Source organism: Zootoca vivipara, chromosome 8, assembly GCF_965207765.1.
Source record: "Zootoca vivipara chromosome 8, rZooViv2.hap1.1, whole genome shotgun sequence".
Classification (NCBI taxonomy): domain Eukaryota; kingdom Metazoa; phylum Chordata; class Lepidosauria; order Squamata; family Lacertidae; genus Zootoca; species Zootoca vivipara.
The window spans coordinates 87,633,703-87,656,903 of NC_142591.1; the positions used below are offsets into that span (position 1 = coordinate 87,633,703).

Below are 23,201 nucleotides of genomic sequence, written 5' to 3' on the forward strand. Positions count from 1 at the left end.
GTCCCTCCCTCAGTTTGGTACTCTAGCTTTTTTCAGCAGCTAGGCAGCTGCAGTGCCCACCAGGGCAGGAGAATTTCATGCCCCCCAGCCACGTGGCAGCCCCCCCTTCCCCCTCTGGCCCTTCAGCCTTTCTCCCCCACCCCTCCTTGGGAGCCCAGCAGGGTGGGGGGGGCTTCTCTCCCCAAGCAGCCAGCTGCCGCATCTAACCAGGGCTGGGTTGGGGGCTGAGCACCAGGGCTGGGTGGACCTCAAAGGAAAGGCAAATTCTTTGCAAGGATCCGAAAACAAAACCACCCATATTGTAATCTAGAGCGCCTTTGGAACACTGTGTCCAGTTCTGGGGACCTCACCTCAAAAAGGATATTGAAGAATTGGAAAAGGTTCAGAAAAGGGTAGCCAAAAACGTTCCAAGGTTTTGGAGTAGCTCCACTATGCAGAAAAGTTGCCCAACTTGAGACGTTTTAGTTTAGAGGAAAGTGGTAGAGGGGGAAGTTTCAAATTATGCCTGGCCTGGAGAAAGTGGAGGGAGACCAGATTTTCTCCCTCTCTCACAGCACTAGAACCTCGTGGGGACAGATCTGGTGGACAGATCAAAGAAAAGGACTTCTTGCTCCTGCAGGAAGGAGGCAGAGATGACCGCTGACTTAGGTGGCATTTAAAAAGCTGATTGGTATCTGTCTGTTTTGGGAAACAGCGGAGGAGGCGCCTTTGGGGGTGAAGTCAAACTGCTGGAAGGTTGCTGGGGCTGTAGAGACTGGTGCAGGAGAGACATGTTTTGTTGCAGCCGGGGCAGACAAAGGCAGATGCCAGGGGGCATTTCTTCTCTCTGCGCTCCTCCCAGCGGCCATTCCTCCTCTGGTCACTGCTTTGTCCCTAGCCAAGAGCCACAAGGGCAGTTGCAGGAGGCCTCTAAATACCGGATCCTGGGAATCACAAGGACAGGTCGACCTGTCGCACTCAGGTTCTGCTTGGAGCTTCCCAGAAGAGGCTGCGCTAGCTGGACCCACTTTGGAGGAAGACCTTTGGAGGCAAAGCGCCCCCCGCCTCCCCCCCCACAGTCCATGTAGAGACACCAACACAGCCGTGAGTGGCTGAGGCAGGGCACTTTGCAGGGCAGGCTGTGTGCCACACCCAGGCCTACCTTTCCTGCAGCAGAGGGCAGGGGCTGGTGAGCTGAGAGGGAATGGGGGCTGGGGGCCCCTCTGCCCTCTCCACACTTTGCATGTGCTGCCTGAGACTGTCCCCTCACTCTGGATCCTGGCCAGGCCACCCCTGGATCCAACAAAGCTCTGGAGGTTCTCTCCAGGCTGAAGAGAGAGGAGCTCAACAGAGCAAGGCTGCCTGTTAGTTAGTTCAGATGCCTGTTCCATTCTCCTTCCTAATTTCCCCCGAAAGACTTCTGCGTCAGCAGAGAGCTTGCATAACAGCCTCTGGTGCTGTTTTCTTCCACGGTGTGACATCCCCAGCTGAAGGTATTTCTGAAATTTTATTTACTGAAGCAATTTGTATCCCACTTTTCAGCAAAAAAAAAGAGATAAAAGGCTCCCAGAGCAGCCCCCAGAGATTGGTTAAAAAGGCAATCCTGCCCCCCCCCCTATGCCTACAGTCTAAAAGACACAGCACAAAAGGAAAAGGGGTTGGGAGGGAGGAGAAGGCAGGCACTCGTAATTTGCTACATAATGACTCCCACTCCCAAGCAGATGAGTCTCCTGCTGTAAGGCACTTCAGAGTTCAAATCTGGGTGCTAGCAAACTCCAAGAAGATAGCCTTGCACCTCGACTCCTCTTCCTCCTAGGGTACCGTAGGTGGCACTGATGGGCTCTAGGTGGGCGGGGGGGGGGGGTAGCTCAGCTGGTGAAACTGGGCTGCCTGCTTGCGGTTGCTGCTGCTGGACTCCTCTCCCCCCCCCCGGGCAGCTGCTTCCAGCCAGGGGAGGGGTTGCTGCCCTCCAGCTATAGATCTTGGCCTGCCTCAGTTGTCCATGAGGAGTCCTGGCTCAGGGGTCCAATTGTCTTTGGTGAACTGGGAAGTGGTTCACGGAAGGGTGGGGGGGAGCTAATAATAATAATAATAATAATAATAATAATAATAATAATAATAATAATTTTATTATTTATACCTCGCCCATCTGGCTGGGTTTCCCCAGCCACTCTGGTCACCTCCCAACAGAGGACGAAAACAGAATAAAACTTCAAACATTAAACTTCTCGAAACAGGGAAGTCTTTTCTTGTGGACCCACTTTGAGCCCCCTGTACTTCTTGGGAAGCAAATAGATACAACCTGTTTAGAGAGGCTGGGTGGGGTACAAGATAATAATAATAATAATAATAATAATAATAATAATAATAATAATAATAGGTCTGCTGCAGAATCAAGGGCCCCAGTTTGCACTGACAAGTTGGAGCCCTCAAAAGGCGGGTGGCGAATCCTGAATGCAGAAATGTCCAGAAGGGACCTTGAGCTGAGCATTTTCCTTGACAGGCTGTTTTTCTCTATGCAGAGAGGCTGTGCTGAACTGCAGAGGAAGGGTCCCCAAACGCCACCATCTCCTTTCATGGAGGGGGGGGGGCGGCTACCAAGGATGGCTTCCAGCCCTGTTGGCCCGGCTCCGCTTCCACGGCTGGAGGCAGCCATGCTTCTGAATCCCAGTTGCGGCTGCTCTTGTGCTCAGATCCTGCGCCTGAGTTCCCGTTGATGCTTCTGGCTGGCCACTGTGAGAACAGGAGGCTGCACTCGGTGGGGTCCATTTGGCCTGATCCAGCAGGCTCTTCTGATGTTCTTATGTGCTGCCCTTCCCCTGGGGGGTGGCTCCACAGCCCCTCCTGCCTCCGGGACTTGCTTCCCGGGTCTGAGCAGGGGAAGCCACATTGGCGCAACTAGGCGCCTCCCTGGGGCCTGGGGCTGCCCTTCTTTCTGGGTGAAGGCAGAAGGGAGTACCAGAGGCAACATGAGTCAGCCCACCCTTCATTTCCAAAAAATACATGTTGCTTTAGTTTTAAAAGCTGAATCTAGAGGCAGCTGAAAAGAAAGGGAGGAGGAGGAGGATCAGAATAAATCATAGAATCACAGAACTGTAGAGCTGGAAGGGTTCCCAATGGTCATCTAGCCCAACCCCCGGCAATGCAGGAACCGCAACTAAAGCATCCCTGAAAGGTGGCCTCTCCAGCTCAAAAGGAGTACCAAATGCCTCCTTGGCACTCGGCTGGAGGCTGAAAGTCTTGCCCCGGAGGGGGCTCTGACACCCCCAGGCCCTTTCTCGGCAGAGCCCCCTGCTGGGGGCATGGGTGCAACTAGGGAAGGGGACAATAAGCCATGCTTGTAGATGAGCCAGGCCTGGGGCCAGAGACCTGCTTTCCTCGTCCTTGAAATCCCTTTGATTGACAGCACCAAGCCCTGAAGTTGGTGTCCTCCACTTCCAGGGGTGTGGGGAGGAGAAGGGGGTCCTCTGGGCCCCCTCAGGATTCCTGGCCCCGTCAGCCCTGGCAGGCCCTGTCCCCCAGAGCCCCGGACGTTCCCACTGAGGGTTAAGGGCTCGCCTTGCCCGTCTGACTCACCAGGAGCGGCCCAGCTGTGGGGAAGGAAGCAGCGGACGGGGCTGTGCACATCTGGAACCCATCTGGGCCACGGACAGGCCGGCGAGGGTTAACGGGGCCGCTGCTGCCGGCACACCCTCCTCCCTCCCTCCCTCCCCTCCCTCCCTCCCTCTCGCACCAAAGGCAGCGGCTGGCGTGGCACAGCCGGGCTGAGTATGGCCTCCCTGAGCCCGTGGGCACTGAGCGATCCTGCCTGGCTGCGAGTGGCCTGGGTGGCTTCACTGGTGCTGGGCTCCCTCGGAGTCTGGGCTCTCTTCCTGCTCTGCTCCCTGCGGGGCCGCCCGCCCCCCAGCCTCTGGGCAGGTAGGTGCCGGGGCCGCCCCTCCAGCCCCCCCCCCCATGGGCAAGCAGGGCATCCTTCCCAGGCAGGGGATTCTTTCCAATGGGCTGCAGGAGGGAGGGAGATGCTCTGAGCCTGACCCCCTCCTCTCGCTTGCAGGGGGGCAGATGAAGGGGCAGAAGGAGGCAAAGGGCTGTGGGGTTTCTGTTGCAGCTTTGGAGGGGGAATTATTTAACATAATATTTGAATGGGATGCATTTATTCATCTCCCTTCAAGGAGAACTGGGGTGGGTGAGCAATATGGGGCAGACTCCTTCTGCCCTCCAGAGTATTTTGCTCCTGCAAGGCAGTTCCTGTGAGCAAGGTTCTCCTCGAGTCCTTCCTGACTCCAAAGGGTTTGGAGGCTCGACTCCTTGCACTAGTCTCACAGCATCTCAAACGTGTAGCATTGCTGTTGCGCCCATTTCACAGATGTAATAATAATAATAATAATAATAATAATAATAATAATAATAATAATAATTTATTATTATTATTTATACCCCACCCATCTGGCCGGGTTCCCCCAGCCACTCTGGGCGGCTTCCAACAAAACGTTAAAATACAGAAATCAAACATTAAAAGCTTCCCTAAACAGGGCTGCCTTGAGATGCCTTCTAAAGGTCTGGTAATTGTTGTTCTCTTTGACCTCTGGTGGGAGGGCGTTCCACAGGGTGGGTGCCACTACCGAGAAGGCCCTCTGCCTGGTTCCCTGTAACTTGGCTTCTCGCAGCGAGGGAACCACCAGAAGACCCTCGGCGCTGGACCTCAGTGACCGGCGTACACGGACCCCAGTGTCCGTGTATTTTGCTCCTGCAAGGCAGTTCCTGTGAGCAAGGTTCTCCTCGAGTCCTTCCTGACTCCAAAGAGCTTGGAGGCCTGACTCCTTGCACTGGTCTCACAGCATCTCAAACGTGTAGCATTGCTGTTGCGCCCATTTCGCAGATGTGTCTTAGCCACAGCCTTTCAGTGAGATGGAGCTCACCTCATTGGACCACGCTGCCGTCCCATAATGCCTCAGCCAATGCAGCGATCTTCTCCCTCCTTTGACCTTTGTCCTTCAGGAAAATAAGGGCTGTGGCTCATTCCCCTTATTTGCTGGCTTAAAGCATGCAGCTGGTTTTAAGATTATTTCCGATGAGCGAGAGGTAGAGCTGCTTCTTCTCAGGGAGGCCTCTGTGGGAACACGAGGCTGCGCCCAATGGACCTCTGGCCTGGACCGGATGCGGAAGGGCTTCTCCGAGTTCCTCTCCTCTCCTCCCCACCCCACCCCATTGCAATTTGGAAGGAATTTGGGGTTAGTTCATCCAAGGTCAAAACTTGATGTTGATGCAGAGCAACACAGAGACAGAAGGGGCACCCAAACAGCAAATGTGAGTCCATGCAAGGAAGTGTAAAGTGAGGCAGGTGAGAATTCACTTCCCAAATACTCTCATGGGCTCTGAAGGGACCAGGAACGAGACCTTGGGGTTGTGTGGGGAATAGCTCTAGGGACCCATAAGAACATCACAAGAGCCAGCTGGATCTTGTTCAGCCTCCTGTTCTCACAGATGCGAGCAGGATTCAAGCACAAGTGCTCAAGTGGGAGGGAGTTCCATAGCCTAACGGTGCACTAAAGGATTCTGAGACCAATTCATGGAGGAGAGGGCTATTGAAGGCTACTAGCAAGGGTGCTGGCAATAGGGGGCAGATGGGGCTTCAGCCCCCTCAATATTTCAAGGTAGGGGGCCACCATCCCCCGCTGCTCTCAGGCAAGCACCTGTGCTGGGCGAGGGCAGGTGGTTTGGAGGGTGATTTTTGCCTGCTGCGCCCCCTGCCATGATTGCCAGAGTATCCTGGCAGGTATGGCCCAACGGGAGGGCAGGGCATCACGCTGGTGACATCTTGCACACACAACAGCCCCCCCCCCCATGTTGGTCCCCACTCGCCTCGCCTGGCTACTAGCCACAACAGCCACGTTCTCCCTCCACCGTTGGAGGCAATGTGCCTCTGAATGCCAGTTTCTGGGAATGCCAAGTGGGGAGAGTTGCTGTTTCACTGACTCCGGTCCCCGTTGGGGGTTCTCTGTTGGGGCATCTGGTTGGCCACCGTGGGAACAGGATGATGGACTAGATGGGCCCTCTAGGCAATTTCTACTGCCCTTTATTAAATGTCAGGAGTGGTTTATGGTAAAACACAGGAGCAAACAAGGTCATGTCGGTTGTCGGTTTCAGAGATACTATTCTGGAGTAGAATCTAGAAGAGCAACCGCCTTGACCCCATTTCTGAGGCCTTCCTGAGGTGGCAGCTGATTTCCTGTGGCGTTCTGTTCCGCAGGCTGTGGCTTGCTTTGTCCGGTGGATAATCAAGTAGCACCTTGTCCCTCTCCTTTTTTCTGTGTCTGCTATTTGGGCCTCCTGCGAACTGGGCGCAGGGCAACAGCCACGAAGCCAAGACAAGGAGCCAAGGAAAGGCCCACCTGAAAGGGGTGTCAGTCCTGAGCCCCTTCCTCTTTCTACGCAGCTGGAGGAGGAAGCGTTGCTTCTGAATCTCAGGTGCTGGAAACTGCAGGGTCTGGGCTCCAATCCTGCTTCCCGCTTCTCATAATGGCAACTGCATGGCCCCTGTGAGAACAGGATGCTGGGCTTGATGAGCCACGGGCCTGATCCAGCTTCCATCCTGCCCTCTGGCTTGGAGTGGGGGGGTGTTCTCTTTTCTCTCCATTGCTGGCCTAACTCTGACCCCCCACTCTCTCCCCCCATTGCTCCAGGTCAGCAGCTGGGAGGAAGCAAGTCCCAGACCACCTCTGAGGTGAGTCCAGGCCTGGGTGTGTTTTGCGTTCCCCTAGCGGCCTCTCCTTTCGCCTGCCAGCCCCAAACCTTCCCGGAAGCATCTCAGAGTCTGCTGCTGCTACCCTGCTGTGGGGGCTGCAGGCGGGGCAGGGGGGGAGGGTCCCCCTTCACGTGATAGGGGGCAGGCAGAGAGCCCTCAAGGCCCCCATTGTCTGGGCACTTGAGAAGGGCACTCACTTCGCCTCCTCGCCATGCCAGCGAGAACAGAAGGCTCTTGGTTGTGGAAGGAGGAGGAGGAGGAGGAAGAGAAAGACAGCCACGGCAGGCTGGCACGCAGCCCCCCTGCGCCCCTTCCGGCCTCTGCCCCCCTGGGGGCACTGGAGGGCTGGGGGTGCACCTGTGCCTCAGGGCTGCTTGCAGGTCTTCCCCCAGACCTCCCTCTTTTTGTCTGCCACCCCCAGAAGCGCCGGAAGAAGAGTGCCAAGGGAAAACCTCCACCCAGTCAGAGGAAGGAGCAGGCGGCAACCTCTGGGCCAGACTCTGCGCCGCTGGCAGCAACAAGGCGGCAGGTGAGGACGATCAGGGTGTGCCTGGCTAGGTGGAAGCTAGGAGGGTGCCTCTCCCCGCTTTGCACCTGCTGCTCAGGCCCAGCTCAGCTGCCCACCCCCACCCCCTGTGGCAGCACAGGGTGATCTCTGCACCCGCCTAGCACCTGGCATGGGAGGTGCTGCTGGGCTACTGTGAGGAGCCTCTGCTGCTGCCCCCACCATGAACTCCCTAGGGTGCTTCCCCTGGCCTGATCCTTTCCCCACAGGCCAGGATCCCTGGGGTGGGCACCTGGGAGCCATGGGCCGTCAGGGGGAGGGATATTCATTTCTGCTTCCTTCCTCCTCGACTTGCTTCTTTCCCAGGAGGAGAAGGAAGAGGTGTGTTTTACGTTGATCCGGTTCAAGGGCTTCCTTTATGGTGGGCGGATCTCTTACTTGTTGCTGAATGTCATTTGCAAACCGCTTTGAACATTTGGGATGCAAAGGTTTGGGTTGCAAAGGCCTCTCCCCAGAGGCCTCTCCCACTGGCCTTCCTATTGCAAAAGATTCCATTTCTGAAGATGAGGCGTGTGATAGAGGGAGACTTGCAGGATGAGCCCTTCCAAAACCGTGTGGCAGTGCAATGGTTGGCATGTTGGGCTGGGAGCTGGGAGAGACCCGGGTTCAAATCCTCCCCACTCAGCCATGAAGCCCACCTTGGGCCTGTCACTGCCTCTCGGCTTGCTCTACCTGTTGTGCAGATTTGGGGAGGAGGGGGAGAACCATGTATATGCCACCTTGAGCTTCTGGGCGAAATAAACAAATGTGATCAATCAATCAATCAATCAATCAATCAATGGATGCATGTAGCACTTTCCCAACCTGTGCCAAGGGAGAGGGAGGCAATCCTGGTCTCTCCCAGTGAGTTTACGATCCCTGGAGAGGCAAGAGGCCGGGGGGGGGGGACAGAATTGGGCACCAGAGCAAACCAAAGGGGTCCCCAAAATTTTCTGGACATATTTGGAAATCTACGCATCTGCCATGGATACTGCAAAATTCTCATGTCAAAGAAGAGAATCTGGTGCTTAGAATTCCCCTCCAGAAAAGCACAACAGGCAAAAATGTCTCCTAATATTCTCTAACGAATAAAACACAACTCAAAGCAAACAAACGAAGCAGGCAACTCCCGCCTAACCAAACAAATAAATGTGAAGAATCCAAAAGCCACCTTCTGTAATATTTTTTTTAAAAAAACCACCTGGGAGGGACAGAGTGGCTTGGCAGATGCCAAGGAGGATGTTTGAAGGTGCCAGGTGCCCACATGCGCCACATTCCAGGGTGGAGAAGAGGGGACCCAAGAGGCCCAGATCCTGCAAAGGCTTCTTTTTCTCCCTCACTCCTGCCTCTGAGAGACAGGCATGCAAAGAGGCTTGTTATCTGAGGGGGGCTGACGGTGAGCACAGATGCTCCCTGCTCCCCTAAGTAGTCTCTCCTGGGGGCCCCACCACAATTGTCCCATGCGCAAGCCATGCAGGTTTGGCAGCGGAGCCTGAACACTTTGACCCCCTCCTCTGGGCCTCGGCTGGGGCTGTTTGGCCAGTTGTGAAACTCTATAGGTCAATGTGCAGCGTTCCTGATGTGGATCTACACACGGGGTGGGGGGTGGGGAACCCGCTATAAACAAATCAGAAATTAGATGGTTATAACAAAAAACAAACAGCTATATAAAAACGGGTATTTAAAATTCCTGCTCTCTGGCGACATCTGGTGTTGCATGTTTATTGCGCATTCAAATTGTTGCTTCCTTACTAATGGAGCCGAGTCCCTGGAGCCACCTTGTGGCAGTGAGTGCCACAGGATGATGCCTGCCTAGGACTCATCCTTTCATGGATTCGTCTGTGGGTGCTGCCATTTCCCAACAGCCCTTCTCCGTCTGGAGCGTAGGAAGAAGGTGCCTTATACAGAGTCAGACCACTGGTCTGTCTAGTCCAGGGTTTCAAGCAGGGGGCCTGAAAGCTGCCATTGGTCTGCCTTGCTCAGTTTTGTCTGCAGAAATGGCTCTCCAGGGTCTTAGGCAGGGGACATTCCCAGCCCGACTTGGAGACAATAGAATCACAGAACCGTAGGTGGAAGGCACCCAAGGGTCATCTAGTCCAACCCCCCACAATGTAGGTGAGATGCTGTTGGGGATTGAACCTGGGACCTTTTGTCTGCCGCTTCCCTGGGTGCTATTGCCCACCCCTGCCCCTCCTAATAGCCCCTCCCTGGCTCCTTCCCTCCGCTTGAATCTTCTGCCCCCCCCTGCTCTGGGGTCCCTCCTTTTAAGCAGACCTTGGATAGCCATCTGCCAGGGATGCTTCTGTTGCGATTCCTGCCTTGCAGGGGGTTGGACTAGATGACCGCCGGGGGTCCCGTCCAGCTCTACCCTTCTCTGGTTCTATGAAACAAGGTCCGCCAGGAAGCCTTGCTGAGCGCCTGCCCCAGGGCCGTGGGTGGGGCAGCCTGCTGTGGCTCCGGACAGCCTGGCCTTGTTCTCTGTGCCAGATTGACAAGGCACCACGCGGGTGGGTGGGCAGGCAGAGGAGGAGGACGCCTCTCCTCCCCTCCCCTCCTCCTCCCCTGCTGTCCCTTGCCATTTAAGCCTGGGCTGCTTGCTGTGCTCGGCAAGACCCACGCTGCCCACGGAGAGCCACTTGGGGGCCCTGGCTCCATCCTGGGGGTTCGCATGCAGCCGACCTTCGCCCGCCTCTGCCTGGCGTCCTCGTCCTGCTGCTGCTGCTTCAGGAGGCCTGTAGGTAGTGCATTGGGGGCTGTGAGTGGGGGGAGCTGTGGGTGCCATATTCTTCAAGTGTAGTGGGCTCCTCTGCTCCCAGGGCCAGCATCAGAAAGAAGGCCCCTGCCGGCCTCTGGGCTTCCCAGCCCTTAGAAGGGCCACGCTAAGGAAGGGGCGTAGCTAGCTGAGTGGCAGAACATCTGCCTGGCATGCAGGACGACCCAGGTCCAACCCCCACCACCACCCGTGGCATCTCCAGGTAGGACTAGGATAAAGTGCCTGCTTCCCAGACCTCTGCCCATCTCTAGGCTTCAGGGCTTGCTGTTATGGCCTGAGGGACTCCCTGCCACCTGCTTGTGGAGTGCCCATGAAGGACAGTAGCACAGCATGGACCAGCAACTCCCTTTCGTTTTGGGCATCCCCTCCACCAAGAAGGGAAGGGGCCACTTTGCAGAGAACCCCCCGCTCCCCGGCCTGCGTGGCATATTGTGTCTCCGGGGGTGAATCGGGCTTTGGAAAACACAAGTGTCACTGGCAGGGTGGTTTCCCCCCCCCCCCAAAAAAAAATCTCCCCATGTTACCCATGAAGAACAGAGTCAAGCGGACGGTCTCACCGTCTCTCCAACCTGCAGAAAGTTGGCGCTGGAGGAGAGGAGAGGCGAGGCGAGGCTCCGTTTTGAGCCTTGCTGGGGGGACAGAGACCAGCGGCGGCTTCTTGGCTTCGCCAGAGCTACTCTCTCCTGGGTGGGGCTCGGAGTTTCCTTGGGCTTGTGGGGAACGAGGGTGGGGCTCCCAGCTGCCTGCAGTCTCCGCCTGGCGGAAGGAGAGCGGGAGATTTGGGGTGTGTTTGTATGCCCCGCTTGGCCCCCGGCCCGAACAACCTCTCCCCGTCCCCAGACCCCAGGCAGGCTTCCCATCAAGCAGAGGAGCAACTCCACAGTTCCTCGATTTCAGAACTGGGCATAGCAGCTGGGGGGGGGGGTCCTCTGCCCCCAGCCCCCTGGTGGGAGGGCAGGCAAAAGGGGAATCCGGAATTGGACAGCAGGAAGGCCGGGGGGAGGGGCTTGCGTGCTTACCTGGGGTGGGAGCGGTGGTTGGGGTGATATGAGTGGGGCTCCCCAAGGGCAGAGGAAGTGGGGGGCGCAACCCCCAACTTCATTTTATTTTCGGTGGCCCACCCTCAAGGTTGCCGTTACTTTCCGTTAACCACATCCTCAAGCGGGATGAACAGGGGCTGAAGGTGGGGGGGGGAGGGGGCTCTAGATATTCCCCTCCTCCATCCCGTTTAAGTGCGCGCTCTTGTCGTTTAGTTGTTTAGTCGTGCCCGACTCTTCGTGACCCCATGGACCATAGCACGCCAGGCACTCCTGTCTTCAAGTGCGCGCTCTATTTATTCGTTTTATTTTCCCGTGGAAGGCGACATTGCCCCGGGTTTGTGTGTTCAGACTGAGGCCCCGGATATCCCGGTGCTTATGGGTCAGACCAGCCGAGGTCAGAGAGCTGCCCTTGCCTGGCAGAGATGCAAGCTTCCTGCTCGTTTCTGCAGAATTCCTTGCCTCCCCCTTGCTTGCCCCACCCTGGGAGAGATGGATGGGGGTCCCAGTGAGGAGGCCTGCGGGGCTCGCCCAGTGTCCCCCCCTGCCAGCAGGATAATTGCCCCCCTGGGGTGGGCAGGCGAGGAGGGTGCCCTGCTTGGAGGGAGGGAAGGAGCGCTGCTGTGCCCTCCTGCTTGGCAGGCCCAGGCGTGGGTCAGGCTGCCAGGGCCCTCTGGGTTTGTGAGGTTGGGCTCCGTCCATTGTCCGGGTCTGAATGGGCTCTGTTTTGCTGCCAGCCTGTGCCCTGGTTAATAATTCAGCCGGCCCGGCCGCTCGGCGCTGGGCGGGTGCGGAGGCGAGATAGACACTCGCTGGCTCTGTCGCGCGCGCACACGCATGCACACACACACACGCACACACACCCGCACACCCTGCAGGAGCTGCAGTGCTCAGCAGAGCAGGAGGAGGAGCCTGCGCTGCAAAAAAACGGCTGCATGTTGCTAAGGCGAGCCCAACTTATCGCTGCCGGCTCTTCTGCCGGGCTCCTGGTGACGCCTGCCAGGCGCTGAGCCCCCGCCAGGATCGCCCCTTCCCCATGCCGCCTGCCGCCTGCCAGCTGCTCCCTGCTGCCCATGCCCTGCCAGCTCTCCTGGCTGCCTTGGCAAGGTAGGCAGACATGCTTCGTGGGCAGGAGAGGGGCAGGACGCACCCGCGCACCCGGAGACGGTGAGTGGTCGTGGGGTGGGGGTGTCTGCTTGCTTGCTTGCCTGCCTGCCTTCCTAAGATGCGGCAGGAGAGTGCCAGGCTCAGGGCAGGGCCGAGGGATGCCAGGATGTTGCCTCCCCTGGCCGGCTTCTTCTTCTGCTGCTGCTGCTTCCACTATGCCCTGCCTGTGGGTGTTGGGGGGACTGGAGGTGGTCTGGCCTGGCCTGGCCTGCAGCAGATGCCTCCAGAGAGCATACCGTAGTGGGGCAGAGCTGGGCGCCCCCTGCAGACTCAGGGCCCTCCTGTGTGGGCAAAGCAGAGGAGGAGAGAAGCCATGGGGTGCTGTGCCTTCTCCAGGCAGGCAGAGCCCCTTGGGCAGAGGGAGGGTGCTGCTGTTCGGCTAGGGCACCCTGGACACCCGCCCCCACCCTGCAGTTTCTTCCCAGGCCTCAGGGGGTGCTGGAGTTGGGGGGTGGGGAGAAGAAGGTGGAGAAGCCAGGCCCCCAGGGGCAGGAACCGGTTCGGGGAGCTGGGCCTGGGCTGTGGCCTGCTGGGCTGGTTCCATCCTGGCCCTGAGGCCAAGCAGTCCAGCTGGGACCTGGAGCCTCCTACTCACAGCCAGCCAGCCTTCCTGCCTTCCTTCAGTCCTTCTCTAGGGCAGCGGGCAGCTTCTTGCGACCCAGAGAAAGGGTGAGTGGGGCTGTGGGATCCACAGGGGAAAGGTTGGCTGAGCCCTTTGGGGAGAGAGGCATTTTGGGCACAGAGAAGCCCCTGTGCAGGAGGGGATGCGGGGCGGGGGCGGGGGGGGTGCCTCCTGATTTCATCTGGGCTTGTGTCCCCCCCCCCTCCAGCTTCCTATTGGTGCCCAGGAAGCTGTGTCCATGGCAACCACGAAGTGCCAAGTAGCAGGCAGAGCTGGTACTGTCACTTCAGCCCCCCCCCACCCCACCCCCCTGGAGGATCACCCCCACTTCCTGGCAGAGGCAGGCTGACGTCAGGCTCTCCAGTGCAAGAGGCAATTGGGGGCGGAGGGGGGGTGCACCTGAGAGGGGGCTGCATTCTGTGCCAGGGTGGGAAGGAAGGAATGAAGGGGGTCTCTGGGGCCTGGAATTGGCTGCTGAGATGAAGACAGCAGGCAGCAGAGTCTCTCAGGGTCCCGAGGGCTGGCCTTGCTTAGCCACGCTTTCCCTGGAATGGGGGGTGGGTGGGCTCCAGGTCTCCATGCCTCCCCCCCTCTCCACCAGGACATGGGGGCGCCTCTTGGGCTCCTGGCGACAGAAGGAGCTCCCTTGGGCACAGAGTCAGGCCACAACTGGCCCCGCACTGACGGGCAGCAGCAGTGGACCCACCGGGGGGGGGGTTCAGGGTCTTTCCCCCACCCTGACCTGGAAGGGATGTCATTGAGGGTGCTCCAGCCCTGAGCCAGGGGCCTCTGCCCATCTCTCTGCCAGGTCCTGCCTGTGCCCCTTCATTGGGCCCAAATGGAACCCGGCTGGCGGTAGCTGTCCTCCGGGGACCTGTGTGCCCCCTTCCCCAGAGCAGGGGGTGAGTCAGCATGGAGGAAGTGTGGCCTGCCGAGGGGAGAGGCATGTGGGGCTGGACTCCTAGCTCTGGTGGGGCAGGTGGTGGAGAGCAAAGTGCTCCTGCGGCAGCCAGAGTTTGGGTCCCCCAGGGGCTGTCTAGTCTAACCCCTGGCTGTGTGGCAGGACCATAGAGGCACACACACACACACACACACACACACACACACACACACACACACACAGAGAGAGAGAGAGAGAGAGAGAGAGAGAGAGAGGCCAGCCTGTACCAGGGAATGGGTGGGTGTGCCAGGGGAAGGATGCATGTGGGAGCGCTCCGAAGGGGGAGAGCGCCTGTGAATGCATGGGTGCCAGTGTCTATGTGCAAAGGGGGTGTGCGCGCATGTGCGTAAGGGGCGTGGGGCTCTCCTGCTCAAGATGGGGCCCTGGGTGGGTGTTTCTCAGCTGCTTTGCTTGAGGCCATGAGAGCCTCTTGGGTTGGGAAAGAGAGAGGGCTCCCCCCTGCCCCACTCAAGGCGGGCAAAAGGAATAAGCAGAAAAGAAGAGCGTCTGCTGGATGAGGCCGGGGCCCCACGGAGCCCAGCATCCTGTTCTCACAGGGTCAGCTCAGATGCCCAGATGGGAAGAAGCTCACAAGCAGGGCAGGAGCCCAACAGGCCTCCTCTGCTCAGCTGCCATTCCCAGCAGGGATAGCCCTCCACTCCATCAATGTCCTCTTTTAAGGCTTGGATTGGTGGCTATTGCTGCCTCCTGTGGCAGGGAGTTCCACAGTTTAACTTGATGCTGCTTTCTTTTCTAGGTCCATGAGTTCTCGTTTTTCATGGAGAGAGTTGTGGTTACAGTTTTATCTCTCTTATGAGATAGGGAGGGAAGACTGGGGAGGGGAAAGGGTTTGTTTAATGTTTGGAGCCTGACTAATTATCATCATTTCTCTTGCTGGTAAGGAAGGGCGTAAAAACCTCTGCCTTTCTCCCCTCCTCTTCTGGAATGTGTGGCTTGGCTGGCTGGCTTAAGATACCTGCGGGTGTTTCAGGCCACAATCTCTGGCCCTGGAGCAGCTTTTGTCTCCAGTTAGGAGGGTCATAAAGAAACATTTGAAAAACAATGGGGGTGGGGTGGGGTCTGCGTGGGGGCTTTTGCTCCTGGCCCCCATCGTGCCCAGCTGAGCCCCAGGAATTGCAGCACAGAACTCCCCACCTCATGGTGCAAGGCTGGGGGGTGGGGGTGCAGCAGGCCAGGCCTTGGCAGGGAACCAGGCAGAGGGCCTTCTCGGTGGTGGCGTCCGCCCTGTGGAACGCCCTCCCACCAGATGTCAAAGAGAAAAACAGCTACCAGATTTTTAGAAGACATCTGAAGGCAGCCCTGTTTAGGGAGGCTTTTAATGTTTAATAAATTATTGTATTTTATTTTTCTGTTGGAAGCCACCCAGAGTGGCTGGGGGAACCCAGCCAGATGGGGTATAAATAATAATAATATATTATTATTATTATTATTATTATTATTATTATTATTATTGGCAGTGTTGTTCAGTGGGTAGTGCCTTGGGTGGCCCAGCTCTGAATCCTCATAGTCCCCAGGGGGGCTGTTTGGGACAAGTGCTTCTCCTTAAACCTGGTGAAAGTCTGGCTGGGTCTAGAGAGTTCTCCCACCCCACCCCACCCCACCCCACCCCGCCTCCAGGCACTTCCCCCTAACCTGGAACCCCACCTGGAATGCAGACACACACACACACACACCAGCCTCCCCTCAGGTGCTGAAGGCCAGCTGCTTGGGAGCACAGCAGAGGGAGTGCCTGGGGGTTGGGTGTCTCTACCGCCACCCCCACCCCCAAAGCAGAGCTTTCATATTTGGTCATAGCACGGGATTGGCCCTCTGGTGTCACGTCTTCTCAGGCCAGGGGGGGGTTCTGGGTGAGCGCCAGGATTATCCTGGAGGATCGTGACCCCCCAAGTGGTGGGGCAGGAGGGTGTTAGCTGTCCTTCTGGGAGCAAGTGAGCCCCCCCCCCCCGAGCAGCCCCATCGGGAGCCAGGACAGGCAGCAGGGAGTTGAGGCTGAAGACTTGGCTCCCGCTGGAAGGGGGGTCTTCGGATGGAGGCTTCTGAGGCTGGCCAGTAATTCCCCCTCCCTCCAGCCAGGTTGCCAAGTGACCCCCTTGGGTTGAGGACTTTGCTCCCCTCCCTCCTGCAGGATGCGGCTTGGCTGGCTGGCTCGAGCTGCCTGGCTCCACAGGCAGATCCTCAGGGGGTGGGGCAGGGTGGGCTCTGCTCCCTCCCTGCTGCCATCGTCTGGGCTGCAGAGCTGCTCCCCAACGAGGGTGGGATGGGGGCTCCTAGGCCCTCCCTGCAGGACAAGCTGCTTTGCTCTGGCCACGGGGACCCCCAGTCCTGCAGAATGGAGGACACAGGGGGGGGGCAGGCTGCTCCCAGTCTCTGCATCTCTGACCCTGCTCCTCCCCGCCTTGCAGGAGGTGATGTCTTCTTCCCGCCGGAAGGAGAAGCCGAAGATGGCGGAGGAGAGCTCCAGTGGCAGCAGCGGGGGCTCTCCCAGTCCGGGGGACACCCTGCCCTGGAACCTCCCCAAGCACCAGCGGACCAAGAGGACCAAGGCGTCGTCCGGCAATGGGACAGTCCTGGACCCTGCGGAGAGAGCGGTCATCCGCATTGCAGGTAGAGAGGGGGGCTGGCGGCCCTGGGAGGCCTGATCAGGGGATGTTGCTGGATTGGGGCCCTGGGGGGTGGGCTGCTCTCCTGAGTTGACCCTGGCGAGGGCACCAGGGGCTTCTGTCGCTGGTGCCTATCCCTGGCTCTGCCGCTCCTTGCGCCGTGTTGTGGCGCTGTGTTGTTGTGCACCCAGGGGGCACTCGGGGGCCACTTGCCAGGGGTGCTTTGTGCTTTGGGGTCTTCTGTTGCAGCTGAGTCTGGGCTGGATGTTGTGTCGAGGGCTTGCGTCACATCTCTTGAGTAATTGCCCAGCAGAACTCTCTAGGATGGTGTGTAGGCGGTTGAGATCCATGTTGGTGGAGGGAGCCTGGGGCACCTCGGACACCCCCTGGGAATTCCTCACGGGGCACTTTGGGGGCAAGGTTGTTTGTCTCCGTAGGAAAATAGATGCAGCTCCTGGTGAGGTTTCCATTACTCCATCCAGACACGGTTTGTGGGGTCCATTTTTGCCAACCTTGAGAGGGTGCTTGTTGAGTCTGTCTGTGCCCTCTTGACCGTTGCCCTTCCTGGCTGATGGAAGTTGGTCCGGTTGCTGCTGGGTGTGATGGAGGGTCAAGGGTTGGAGAACCTCTCTTTCTTTCTTTTTAAATTTTATTTATATTTTTCATTATTACCATTTCCAAAATCACGTTCGCTTTCAAAAATCTATTTCCACCATTCATATCTTTCTTTTAATGAAAACATTCAACGTCTTCCCTTCTCTGGTGCCTTTAATTTTCCCACCATTCCTGCATATTCTCATACAGTGGAACCTCGGTTTATGAACACCTCGGTTTATGAATTTTTGGTTTACGAACGCCGCGGACCCCTCTGGAACGGATTAATTCTCTTTCCATTACTTTCAATTGGAAAGTTCGCTTCAGTTTATGAACGCTTCAGTTTATGAACAGACTTCCGGAACCAATTACACCCATGCTTCGGGTTAAGTACGCTTCAGGTTGAGTACTCTGCGGACCCGTCTGGAACGGATTAATCCAATTTCCATTACTTTCAATGGGAAAGTTTGCTTCAGTTTATGAACACTTCAGTTTCTGAAGAGACTTCTGGAACCAATTGTGTTCATAAACCGAGGTACCACTGTATATCAATTTACATCACTAGGGCTGGCAAGAGGGGCGGGGTGGCTGCTGCCCTGAAGGAGGTGGTACGTAGAGTGGCCCCTCCTCCGAGGAAACCCAGCCTGCTGCACTCGATGGTCTTAGCAACTCCCACCCAGTTGCAAACACCCCCTTTGGGGGCAAAGCACTCGAGATGGTTGTGGGGACACAAACGTCAATGTTTGTGGGGGAAACAGACCACCGTGACTCATTTCGATCTGGCTTGGAACGGAATCGGCCTCGGTTGCCTTGATGGGTGACCTTGTATGAGAGAAGGACACTGGGAGGCCACATTGCATTGCATTGCATTTCTCCTGTTGATTTTGACTTGCTTTTATTGTCAATTGTACTTTGCCTTGAGATATATATGTGGAAGTTTAATACAGTGGAACCTCGGTTTATGAACACCTCGGTTTACGAATTTTTGGTTTACGAACGCCGCGGATCCATCTGGAACGGGATTAATTCACTTTCCATTACTTTCAATGGGAAAGTTCACTTTAGTTTATGAACGCTTCAGTTTATGAACAGACTTCCGGAACCAATCACACCCATGCTTCGGGTTAAGTACGCTTCAGGTTGAGTTCTCCGCGGACCTGTCTGGAACGGATTAATCCACTTTCCATTACTTTCAATTGGAAAGTTCGCTTCAGTTTATAAACGCTTCAGTTTAAGTACTCCACGGACCGTCTGGAACAGATTAATCCACTTTCCATTACTTTCAATGGGAAAGTTCGCTTCAGTTTATGAATGCTTCAGTTTATGAACAGACTTCTGGAACCAATTGTGTTCATAAACCGAGGTACCACTGTAAATAAAAACAGATAGATGGGGGGAGGGATGGTTCTGCCCTCTCAGCCTGTGACTGCTAGGTTTGCTCAGGAATTTTTGGCAAGGAACCCAGAGATTTTCCGAAAGTGCGCCTTAACCTGCTCTGCGTTTCCTCCTCCTTAACAGCTGAGTCGGGACATTTCTAATGAGCCATTAATTTTTGCATTCCCTGTGTCATCCACAGTTGCAGTTGTTGCATTTAACTGCCTTCGCCATGGTCGACTTATTTTGTGGAATTATCATCCTCTGGCACAGGGGGAGCTGCCTTCTGCCTGGAGGGGGGGAGGGAAAGGTGTGCTGGGGGCCAAGAAGCCTGCAGGCCAGTTATGGGCAGAAGCAGGAGGGTGGGGTGGAGCCTCCCTGGCACTGACCTGCTTTCCTTGCTGCTCCGACCTCCCTGGCAAGGGCAGTGGGGGTGGCAGCAGCCCCCTGCAAGGGGGAAAGACCTTCCTCCTCACAGCCCCAACTGCTGCAGGGAGCAAGGGGGCAGTTGGGGGGGGGGACTTGAAGCCCCGAATCTCCTTTCTCTTTCAAGACGCCTCCATTCTTCTGAAGTTAGGAGAAAACACTCACTGTATAAATAACCTTTTTGTATACCAAAAACTTGGTGCTTCAGAAAATGACCACCTAACAACCACATTAGTAAATGCAAGTTGGGGGGGGGAGGACAGGTGGGGGTGGGTGATATTCCTTCCTCTTGTTTCCTCCTGGGCCTCAAATACAGGAAGCTCTTCTGCCTGGCTGAGGATGAAATCTCATTAGCAGAGCCTTATTAGGGACAGGCAATAAAACATCCCAGAGGCCATGAGTTGAGCCTCGCCCCCTAGGAAAGCTTTGCTCAGAGTAGACCTATTGAGATTAGTCATGTTTGTTCATTTCAGTGGGCCTACTCTGAGTAAAGCTTTTTTGACGGCAACCCCCCTCTCACTTGGAAGGAGCCCAGTGCCAAGTGACAGAGCCTGGAAAAAAATACATGGACGGTGGACTCTATTTCTCATAGAATCATAGAATAGAATCATAGAATCGTAGAGTTGGAAGAGACCACAAGGGCCATCCAGTCCAACCCCCTGCCGAGCAGGAAACACCATCAAAGCATTCTTGACATATGCCTGTCAAGCCTCTGCTTAAAGACCTCCAAAGAAGGAGACTCCACCACACTCCTTGGCAGCAAATTCCACTGCCGAACAGCTCTTACTGTCAGGAGGTTCTTCCTAATGTTTAGGTGGAATCTTCTTTCTTGTAGTTTGAATCCATTGACAGAGATGAGATGACAGAGGGGTCCCAGCTCAGTTTCCAGGCCCCTGCTCCCCCCCCCCAGTAAGCCTGGCCCCCTATCTATCTCTGCTAGGAAGTCCAGTCTAAAAAGCTGGAAGCAGGACAGGCCACATGAAGTGATCTTGCTAAACACACACACACACACACACACATACCCCAAGCAGGTGTTATACTGCATCAAGTACTTTCAGACTAGACTCCTGTAATCTGCTCTCCATGGGGCAGCCCTTGAATGCCTCTGGAAACTGCAAAAAGGTCCGAATGCTGCAGCCACACATTTGCTGGAAAACAGCTGATCCTATTTGAAGATCCTGTTTGTTCTTTGCTGATTCCCTGCTTTTTGGGGGGCTCAACTGAAGGTGCTGGTTCTTCCCTTTAGAGAATTGGCACATAATGGGCAGCCCCAGGACCACTTTTTCCTCTCTGCCCCTTCCCATGCGCTGTGGTCCGCATCAGAGGTCCTGTCCTTTGAGGAGCGGTGGGTGAATGAGTGCAAGGGGGGCAGCAGGGCCTCTTCGGTGGAAGCCCCTCCAGAGGGGAAGAAGCCCACCAGGCCCGGCCTCTGCTCTTATGCTGACATTGGGAGAGAAGGGGGGCACATAGGGGCAGGCAAAGGGATCTGAAATTTTTGCCTTTTGCTGCTGTCGGAGAAGAAGTTCAGGAGCCATAGAATCATAGAATGGCAGAGTTGGAAGGGACCCCAAGGGTCATCTAGACCAACTCCCTGCAACGCAGGGATCACAAGTGAAGGGTCTGCTGCTTTTTATTGTTTGCTGGAGCTTTACGAAACAAACAACATTGTGGTGTTTTATTATTTTGTAACTGGGTGGTTAGACCCCTCGGGCTGGGTAGACAGTTGTTGCATACAAACAAATAAAACCTGCGTGGCTGAAGGCCAGACGAGTTCTCCCCAACCTGGTGCCCTCCAGAGGTTTGTTTATTATGTGACAGAAAGGGGTACGTCCCCCTCAGGTGGGGGATTCCACAATCTGGGATTCTGATGCACCTGGACCAGTGGTTCTCCAAGGGTGTGACGAGAGGAGGGCGAGTGTGGCAGGAAGATTCAAGAACAACCAATATTATATTTCGGAACGATTCATGTTCTTATGAGGCTGCATTGTTTTATATTTCCTGGGTGTCCATTAGTCATATTATAAAGCAATTGTGTTCTGTGTTATAAATTGAGCAGTGACAGGAGTTGTTTCTTTTTGTTTTCCAATGTATTGCTTATCAGTAAAAAAAAAAAAAGATAAATCAGTGTGGCATGAGTAAACTTTCATTCTGATAGTGTGGCCCATTCGGAGCAGGTGAGCCAACGGTACCAGAGGAGGGCAACCAAAATGGTCAAAGGCCTGGAAACGATGCCTTATGAGGAACGGCTTAGGGAGCTGGGTATGTTTAGCCTGGAGAAGAGAAGGTTAAGGGCTAATATGATAGCCATGTTCAAATATATGAAAGGATGTCATATGGAAGAGGGTGAAAGGTTGTTCTCTGCTGCTCCAGAGAAGCGGACATGGAGCAATGGATTCAAACTACAAGAAAGAAGATTCCACCTAAACATTAGGAAGAACTTCCTGACAGTAAGAGCTGTTCGGCAGTGGAATTTGCTGCCAAGAAGTGTGGTGGAGTCTCCTTCTTTGGAGGTCTTTAAGCAGAGGCTTGACAGCCATATGTCAAGAATGCTTTGATGGTGTTTCCTGCTCGGCAGGGGGTTGGACTGGATGGCCCTTGTGGTCTCTTCCAACTCTATGATTCTATGATTCTACCAGGGCAGCCCCTCCACCAAACTTGGCCGCAGACCAGCCTGCCAACTGTGTCCAAGTTCAGCTTCACAATCAAGAGCAGGGAAGTTCCCTTTCTGTCCTCCTCCTCACCTGGCTCCAGGTATGTTTCTGGGCCACAATAAGCCTTTGCACAAAGCTTAGCTATGATTCTGTAAACATGAAAGCTGTCCAGCCAGTATTTGCCACCTGTGTGAGGGGAGCCAGCCACAAAGCCAGGCCTTATCCAGCAGAGCCACGCACACGTTGCAAACCAATGCTGAGCCTGTGCGCTGGGGCTGTGCTTTTAACGTGCTGCCCTTGTTTGCCACACGGAAATCGGTCTGGGCCAGATCTTGGGAATCCCCAAGGCAGCTGCAGGAGGGACCTGAAGCAAGGGGCCTAAATGTTCAGGAACAAACAGAACCTAAACCCAAGTTAATGAAAACAAAACAAAACTCAGAAACATCAAGAATGCAATCTAGTTTAGGCTTCAGGCGATTTTGTTTCAGAGATGGAAAAACAAGCATTACAAGTATAACAAATTAGGGTGTTAGCACAGGGGACCCCCAAACCCTTTTTTTCTGAGAGAAAGAGACCTCACTTCACGCAGAAAGATTCCTTGTGCCTTTGTCATGAGTTGCTCAGGAGTGCAGAGAAAATGTGGCAGGAGGTATATATATATATAGGGGATAGAGTCATCAGCAGGGGGAAGACTTGGGGAGGCACCTGGTCTGGGTTGACACCTCTCAGGAAATACCTGGGGAGGGCTCTGAATGGATGTCTTCCTGCAGGGAAGACAGTTGTGGTGGACTGCAAAACTGCTTCTAGCAGCCGGCCTCAGATGCATGCGGTTCTTTGTGACTTTGTGGGGCTCGACTGGGGCTGGTCCTCATGGTGCGTTTGCAGCTGCATGTGTCCCGGTTTTAATTTGTGTCCTTCACATGATGTTACTGCCAAACAACACCAGACTTAGTGCTCCCCCCCCCTGAAAATTTGGGTTTCCCCGATACGGCAGGAGTAGGGAGCCTTTGGCCACGAGGGGGTCCAATGGTCAAGAAGGCAGTGAGGGGCAGGTGGGGCTCATCCGCCTGGGAAGGAAGCCCACCTAAGAGAAGGAAAACTGGCCCTAAACCCCCACTGCCTTGCGGGATCTCTTTGGGAGAAGAAAAGGCGCAGGAGTATAAACACAAATCCAAAGGGGAGTCCCTAAGGCGGTTGGGTGGTGCCTTGTACGCCTCCTTTGGGGCAACTCCAGCAGCCAAGTTGGTGCCAAAGTCTTGCTCTGCTTTCCTTTGGACCACCTCAGCGATGCTGAGAGGGGGGTCTTGTGGTCTGGGCAGCCCAGGACCTCCAGACACACAGCCCAGGCTTGCACCCCAGGGAGGTCACTTCAGTGCTGCTAACACAGCGGTTGGACTTCACCCCTGGAGACGCACTCCATTGTCTCTCGAGACAGGCAGAGGCCAACAACTCCCACCAGCCCTGGCTATTGGCCATCCTTGCTCTAGTTGGGTACCATCTGGAGGGCTCAGGGTTCTCCATGCTTGCAGTAAGGGGAAGATGCAGCAAATTGGGGGGCGGGGGGGATTGGGCTCCAGAACTCTCTGCTTGGGGTCACAAGCAATTTGTTTCAGTGTTTCTGGGTGATTAGTTCTGCTACTCCCGTTTCCATGCCTGCTGCTTCCCCGTGACTTTTCCAGCTGTGCTCCAGAAGGAAGGAATATTCTTTTTTGTATGATAGAATCAGAG

General features: G+C 55.7%; 1 protein-coding gene and 1 long non-coding RNA gene across 5 annotated transcripts in view; one reads left to right on the forward strand and one right to left on the reverse strand.

Moving 5' to 3' along the window:
• Positions 1-2,085: 2,085 nt before the first annotated feature.
• LOC148684942 (uncharacterized) lies at positions 2,086-3,675 on the reverse strand. The gene is made up of 2 exons (XR_015951622.1): positions 3,556-3,675; positions 2,086-3,019 (listed from the first exon to the last, which is right to left on the reverse strand). It is a non-coding gene; the product is annotated as an uncharacterized LOC148684942 (long non-coding RNA).
• A 92-nt stretch (positions 3,676-3,767) lies between these two features.
• The window catches only part of PLEC (plectin), a 116,566-nt gene continuing 97,132 nt past the window's right edge, over positions 3,768-23,201 (forward strand). For 2 of the 4 annotated variants that reach the window (XM_035124576.3, XM_035124578.3), the window contains exons 1-4: positions 3,768-3,897; positions 6,663-6,703; positions 7,146-7,253; positions 16,231-16,432. In XM_035124576.3, coding sequence (XP_034980467.3) covers positions 16,237-16,432 — 196 coding nt within the window. In that variant the 5' untranslated portion in view covers positions 3,768-3,897; positions 6,663-6,703; positions 7,146-7,253; positions 16,231-16,236. Of the gene's footprint in view, positions 3,898-6,662; positions 6,704-7,145; positions 7,254-12,019; positions 12,246-16,230; positions 16,433-23,201 lie in introns of those variants that run through there. The other 2 variants (XM_035124581.3, XM_088676135.1) reach the window with 1 other exon arrangement.